This window comes from Varroa jacobsoni, unplaced genomic scaffold (genome assembly GCF_002532875.2).
Source record: "Varroa jacobsoni isolate VJ856 unplaced genomic scaffold, vjacob_1.0 scaffold_428, whole genome shotgun sequence".
NCBI lineage: Eukaryota > Metazoa > Arthropoda > Arachnida > Mesostigmata > Varroidae > Varroa > Varroa jacobsoni.
In genome coordinates this window covers 23,428-30,529 of record NW_019213330.1, presented here as the reverse complement: position 1 = coordinate 30,529, position 7,102 = coordinate 23,428, and the positions used below count along the sequence as shown (strand labels likewise).

Below are 7,102 nucleotides of genomic sequence, written 5' to 3'. Positions count from 1 at the left end.
GGAGAACAACAGTTACTTGTTGTAGTATATGAAATGTGCTTTTTATATGAATTCCCATTATACACAATGTTGCTTGCAGCATATAGAAAAAAAAAAATAGGAATGACGGGAAAATTACAGTAATTTTATTCAAATACGTTTTTCAATTAAACAGATTCGGAATAGAAAATGGGAAGTAAATGCGATGATGTCGGTTTATTGTTTTGTTGAGAAAAGGCAGGACGAACATATTTTGTCTTGGCTGTCCAAAGGGTGTTTGCCGCCACTAACAGGAACTTGTTGTTTTTATCTAAAAACTTGTTGTTTTTAGATTGGCCTAACAAATTAGGAAGTTGAACTGTCGGTTGCTTATATTGAGTGCTCACTTATGTACTTGGTAGCAGACAGCTGTGATTGTGATGTAGCCACTACACTGATATAACTCATCTTTGTTCAAGTGCCTTAGTCAATTCTAGAGCTCTTATTTCTGGTAATCCCTTTGGCAATATTAGCTGGTTAGCACCACCATCTAGAGGTTCGATTGAACTGTTCTTAGAATCGATGTTATTAATTACATTATATCTTTCTTGCAATACCGGTCATGCTTCAAGTTACTTGTTGCAGAACTATTTTTAATATATGCTCAATCCATGTTGAAATAACAACAGTATTAAAAAAGTTAAGAGAGAAATTACATATCTAAATGGCAAGACCAGGCTACTCAGAAGGGTTACACGTGGAAAGGAACCTGTGATGGGAACACTGAACTGCATCGAACCTTACAATTTACCACTCAAGTTCTCAACTTTAACAGACACAGAAATGGCTGATTTATATATGCGAGCTATATGCCGCTCGTTCAGTTTAAGAACAACCTGATCCTGTTATAGGTCTGATTCTTCGAAGTAAGCGCTTCATCCCAAAACCCATAGAGAATAGTTATTCGATAATAAGTATTACGAAGAAAATCATGGAACGGAAACTACGTAACGAAAGCAAAGGTGGATTAGGGATCAGCTTGTACAAAAAGACACGTTTATATTCGAGAACATACATGGCATTTATTAAGTTTTATTGGCTACGGAATAATTATCTTCTATTTTTTAGCCAATGCTTGTAATTAAAGTATTCAAGTAACAACAGTAATAGATGAGACAGAATGCTTGAAGAGAAGGTTCAACATTAAGTAACCGCTTACGTACGTATTATGAACGAAGTGACGTCAAGAAAGAGCTGCCATCACATTACATTCACATACATCAGACACGTAGTAAAATTAAAATTATATGTCATCGACATATATTAAAACAATAGTCTATTAGATAATCTATTGAACACAGTCGGCTTGTATCCATCCTTGAGTTAGATGCGACCAGGGTCACGTGGTCCTGATGACATTGTTTTCATGAATCTAAATATTTTCGGTCAGGTAAAATTTTCAGATGTAATAGCGTTGGCTATGAACTGTGCGAGACCCATTCTCCACCGACTCCTCTGCGCGAACTAGTAGGCTTATAACGAACACGACGAGGAAATCAGTACCGTAGTTTCTTTCAATGAGAATATCGACTCGAGCTATACTTTACATTGAATGAACAATCTTATCAAGTGTATACATGTACATAGTACCTATGCTATCGTGTATCTCAGACAAATGCTTAGGGTAATGGAGGTAACAGTACCAGACGCTGGACGCTGTTAAACACAATTAGGATATTTCAAATGCTAGCAGTAACTTGGCGTGCGAGTGCAAGCTGCGGCCGTTTCTCCTTTTTCGCAGGGAAACAGAAACGGGCCCAAGTCTCTCTTAGACACATGCTTACGGTAAAAGCGTATCGTTGGCGGCTCGTCTTACGTCGCTAACATGCTACGCCATCTCATTAAATACGTCCCGAGTTCTGGCTTGACTCGCTGCATAACGATCATTCGTTAGACAACTCGCGTAGTTCCCTCCCATTAGTTGATCAAGTCTGTACCCTGTCCGAAGTAAGCCCAAAGTTCGAATGCGCGGGGGTGCATCTCCCCAGTTGAATTTGCTCGTGCCAGTGCACGTCTGTCGACTGAGCTATCGTGAGTTTGTCGTTAGCAAGATGTTCCCGTTCATCTACGCCGCTCGGACAGAATCAAACCCAAATTGGGTGCTTGTTCTAACAGTGGTCACAACAGTCTGCCTGTTAGAAGGATGCGCTCTCGCGGGGGAAGCGTTTTACCCTGGCGAGCCCGTCGATCGGCGATTTGGCAATGTAAGTGGCTCTAAGAGTTTCAAATTTTCTACTAAAAAATGCTTCAGTGAAGTGCTTTAGTTGTGTGCTAGTTCATGGTTCTGAAGCATCTAAATATCACTTCAATAAAGATTTGACGTCGTATTTGGAAATTGTCTTCGAGATAGACGCTTGTGTTCGCGGGTATATCAATGTTTTTTTTTTTCGATTTCTTAGGAATTAGATAAATCTGAACTACAGGAACACACCGAGTTACTTTATTGTTCTGTACATTTTTGTAAGGCTTGACTTCTAATCAATCAGTTGGGTTACAATAGAGTCTAGTAGTTTCTTTAATATATATACCAACTTTATTACTACGCAATACGAGAGTTGCAATTAAATGCATGTATCTGCATTATCTCATGCGATAAACACCGGAATGAACGCAAAAAATGTTTCCTTTATGTAAATGTAAAGTCTACTTAAAGGTTCCGAAATGGCCAAAAGAGCTGGTATGTCGTCTGAAGTTCTGCGGAAATCTGCTGAAGTTAATTGGATATCGTGTGTCGAGTCAGACAGCTCGGTATTCATTATTATCCTATTAACCGTATTTTCCTACAACCGGAGCGATCAGGCCAGTCTTGTAAGCTCTTCAGACATCACCTTCTATGCGCTATTGAGCCTAAGTTGACTTCGTCTCTTTCTTTATAGATAGTTCCTATAGGAATGTTGAATAAACGAGAATTTCATCTAAGTAGTATTGAAGACTTGTGTCTAACGATAGTAGTTGACTATATTTCTATTCCATATATAACCCTTCGATTCGCAAAATCGATAGACGTACCCTAATATTGAAATGACCGCTGTGGACCGCTTTTATTTCGCAAATACATTAGAATGTGGTGTTATTTTTTTAAGCTTCCGTACTGCCAGATCAACCGAGCCAGTTTCAAAACGTTACACGACAACAGCTATAGACATCACGAAATAATCTGTGTAACTTTACATGGAGCCGTATAGTATTCTGTCAATGATCATCAGCCCGCCTGAGGCAGCTAGATACTTCTTGGACCGGACGATGTACGAAGGCTTGAAGAGGTTTTTTGGAGGAATCACACCTGGATTTGTTGGTAAGCTCAGCACCGTCGACCCGCCGTCTCTTTTTCTACTCCATCATTAGTGTATGTTAAATAGTAGACACGCGTCAATAACGACTATTATGTATGCATTCGTATTTGCGAAACTGTTACAGGGTAGCAGCTGAGCCATAGGAATTAAGTCGAGCATTGATTAGGCGAAGTGATTGAATTTAATTTTAGCCGTATGCAAATTTAAAATTTATGGAACATCTCACTATCGTTGTTATACAAAGCCGAATGAAGACTTTAAAGTATTGCGATACAGTAATTTCTGGTTTAATGGTATGCTCGTTTTAAAGCTGGGCCAAAGTAACGTGCGTTTTTTTGACCCACTATATTAGACATAAATAGACTTGAGCTTTAAAGAAGATTTAAATTGCGAACGTCTAAGCTCCAGCTTCTAACCGGATCACTGAATATTTTATTCGTTTTCAACGATACAGACTTTTTTTGACATCAGGATACACACTTTTTTCGGTAAGCTCGTTTGAAAGTGCTGCTCAGTGAAAAGCTTCACCGTATGGCCCTTCGCATCAATTCGAACCTATCAAATAATGTCCTCTCTTGAGTTGTTCTACTAGAATTGATCCTTGTCCTGTGCAAGTATTTTACATTGAGTAGACTCATTCATTTGTAGTATACAGGATACAACTACAGTATTTCAGCAAGTATATCACATATGACAAACGTGTCTGTAAATAATGTGATTAAATACAAATTGCACGAGGTGCACAACAGCTTTTGATCCTGTTCTAGTTTGTGGATTTTTTTGCCGTGACTGAATGAGTCTACAACGTAACAACTAACCCTTAGATGAAACCAATTAGATCTGAATGGTGGATAACATAATTTTAATCATGTTTCCATATAGCCTCCAGCCCAAACACGTGCTTCAATACCAATCCATTTTTATCGTGCTTTTATAATAAAGGCACAATGTCCTTATGGCAGCAATACATAATAAGTACATCGATTTTACTCTGGCTGGATGTTCGTTTACTTTACGAATCGTAAACTTACACAAACACCTTGGCGCAGCTGGCTGCATAGATGAAGCGCGAAAATCTGACTACGATTGGTACTATTGGTTAATTAAGAATCATATTTAAATGGCATTACTAGCTTTTGCTTGACGTTTGTCTTTATTTATCGTTTTCGTAGGTACACGGGGCAAGAAGAACCAGCCCCTCGGTGGAGCTCGTGGAAAGCACATCTGGTCATCGTCTTTGAGTGAAGAAGACCGATAGACGCGTGTGCACAACGTGACTCAATATTACTAGCGCGTTTAAATTTTATTGACAATTTATTGCCGGAGGCAAATTGTCGATGTCGTCGAAATCAAATCTAGAAGACAACTAACTAGAGCCACATACTTGACTGGTATACTTTCACATATATACGCCATGCTTTGATTTAAGAAACACAATGAGGCACGAGTTCTTCTTTATGAAATGATACTACCGAATATTAAGCTATCATACAACATAGACGTTTTGCTTGATATAGTTACTCTTTTGTGAACAGATGCGTAAAAACAAACGGTCTAATCGTTTAAATACGCACTTGTTTGTTATGTGATTAATTCTTGCTATTCTAGATTGATAGGTACTTTCTAGCTACACGCCATTGTCAAAAAATGTATAACAATGCGATTCCTGCTTGTGCTGTCGTTAAGGTAACACAGTAATTATGAGTGCTAAGGTGAAGCGGCGAGGTCGAAATTTCCAGCGACAACTTAACTGCCAGATGTCCAAACAAAGGCCATGGGCAGAGTAGATAAAGGCAAGGTCCATTGAATACGTGCAATCTTTTGTTAAGCCGTCAAGTAATTATTACTTTTATTACACCACACAGTAATATTTCGTAGTAATGTCGATCACAACAGATCTAAATCTTCGTAGAAAGATATACACACACAATTCTGTCGTCGGGGAACAACAGCATCACGACGGACTGATTATAATACAATTATTTTTATGAAACGAGAGGAATGCTAAATGATGGCGGCAGAAGGTCGTATACATGTATGGTATAAACATATCAGAATGAATGGAAAGCTCTACATTGATCAAGACGCTGATGGGGACTTTGATATGCTTCTAAGCCCTAGAACAGCAGACCGGCGCGTATTTCAATTATATTATATCATTGTAACTTTTTGGACTAGGAAGCTTTCAACAAAATACTTAGGTAAAATACAATGGATGTTTTTCAAATGAACAGGCTTAGATATCGTAGGTTAAAATGTACCAAGTGTTTGTTGAGATTTTTTTTGTGTATAAAGTATTTGTCTTGCGAATTCATGTGTCAGTTAATCGCAGGGTTTACAATGAATTCGTTTGAAGTTGAAGCGAAGTTGAATTATAAAGGTATTTGAATAATTCTGCCAACCATAGAATGTGACGTACCGAGGGCAGAAACAGAAGCCCACCTATATATGTATATATATAGTCAAGAAATCTCGTAAATAAGCAGTGGACATCCATTTGCACAGGACTTAATCATTTTCGGACGCGGTTCATTAGACCTATTCTACGATTTGTAGCACTTTCTGTATAATACAAGTTAATTTGTGCTTTCTTATTGTTCAATTCAAAACGGAAATAAAGTATAGATGCGGGATAATGACCGAATATATTTTCTCTATAACATCTCATAATGGGGATATGAAAATGTATCCAGATCCAAAAAATGATTTTAACTTGCTGAGTTGACATTAGAAAATAATATCGTCGCTTGTGGTTATAGTATTATTCTATCTATAGAGGATCTTGCCTCGTCTAGAATATGATTTCAAGTTTGAGCAAAAAAGAAAGAGTTCATTGAGCTTAATTCCTAAATATTATGGATTGATATATAAAATGGTCACTGGTACAGTGTGGTTTATGTCACGCTCTTCCTCAAACAAGCCCTCCTGATTGCATCCAAAATAAACATCGAATCGCCAATTGAGTTAATAGAAAATGATTTCAAACATATATTAATCTAACAATAACTATCAAAGTGAATCTACATGCAAAGAGGAATCTTTTTCACCGCTTAGGCAAACTAAGCAAACTAGGGGTTAGGTGATCTGGGTGGTTAACTAACAAGCACACAGTCACGGTGGCTTAAATCACAATGTTGGCAAAGACTATTACCAGAAATTAATGAACAGCAAAATATTAAGAAATTAAGCTCGAAAAAATAATTATTGATAACGTTAGTAGCTATTTGTATAGGCGCTACGCCATTCTATGGGTCTCTTGGAAGAACCCACATAAGACAAGCAACATCCACCTTGATTAAAATTTTAATAAGGGGAAGTCTTTAATTCTATACCTAAGAAAGGCGATTTCAAGAATTTGTTCGCCTATCAGCAACAACACCGCCGAAAAAGCCAAGCCAACTATCTAAGAAGGCCGTGAGTCATGCTTTGGTGCTACCGTAGTATGCAATAGGGCTTACCCTATATTATGTTTGGAGTATACATTCAGTGGGTGGACATTATGCATCTTGGCAAGCCCGTAGGGCAGAGGGCTCATGAAGCAGCTCGTACAGAAAACGTTTTTTGCTATGAAAAAATGGGTCTTTATGATTATTTCTGAATTGCTGTGATGGCTTTACAAGAACACCATGTAATGAAAAAAAAAAATGCTACTTCGTCTCTGGATATCATTGAATTTCTTTCACATTCAAGAGCCAAATTCACTGTGCTTAAATATAAGAAGTACCCTACGTCTGCTCTGGTTTTTAAAACGAGTAGTGTTGTCTTCAGTTTATGCTAATTATAGTGACGAC

At 37.9% G+C, this 7,102-nt stretch overlaps 1 protein-coding gene across 3 annotated transcripts; it reads left to right on the top strand.

Annotated features, from left to right (window-relative positions):
* Nucleotides 1-753: 753 nt before the first annotated feature.
* LOC111260305 (uncharacterized) lies at nucleotides 754-6,315 on the top strand. Of its 3 annotated transcripts, none has more exons than XR_002680268.2 (3): nucleotides 754-2,222; nucleotides 3,102-3,313; nucleotides 4,484-6,315. XR_002680268.2 is itself a non-coding variant. In XM_086968266.1 (2 exons), the coding sequence occupies exons 1-2, from the start codon at nucleotides 3,190-3,192 to the stop codon at nucleotides 4,567-4,569; spliced, it is 210 nt and encodes a 69-aa protein (XP_086824392.1). In that variant the 5' UTR covers nucleotides 754-3,189; the 3' UTR covers nucleotides 4,570-6,315. The 3 variants fall into 3 exon arrangements, 1 of the variants encoding a protein (XP_086824392.1); XR_015310992.1 differs by having other exon boundaries at nucleotides 2,661-3,313; XM_086968266.1 differs by having other exon boundaries at nucleotides 754-3,313.
* Nucleotides 6,316-7,102: the final 787 nt, after the last annotated feature.

Excerpts from the sequence above, each read along its gene's own strand:
- LOC111260305 (XM_086968266.1), top strand. The coding sequence starts at position 3,190 with ATGGAGCCGTATAGTATTCTGTCAATGATCATCAGCCCGCCTGAGGCA. Across the intron at positions 3,314-4,483 it reads AATCACACCTGGATTTGTTG|GTACACGGGGCAAGAAGAAC; the intron begins GTAAGCTCAGCA and ends TCGTTTTCGTAG.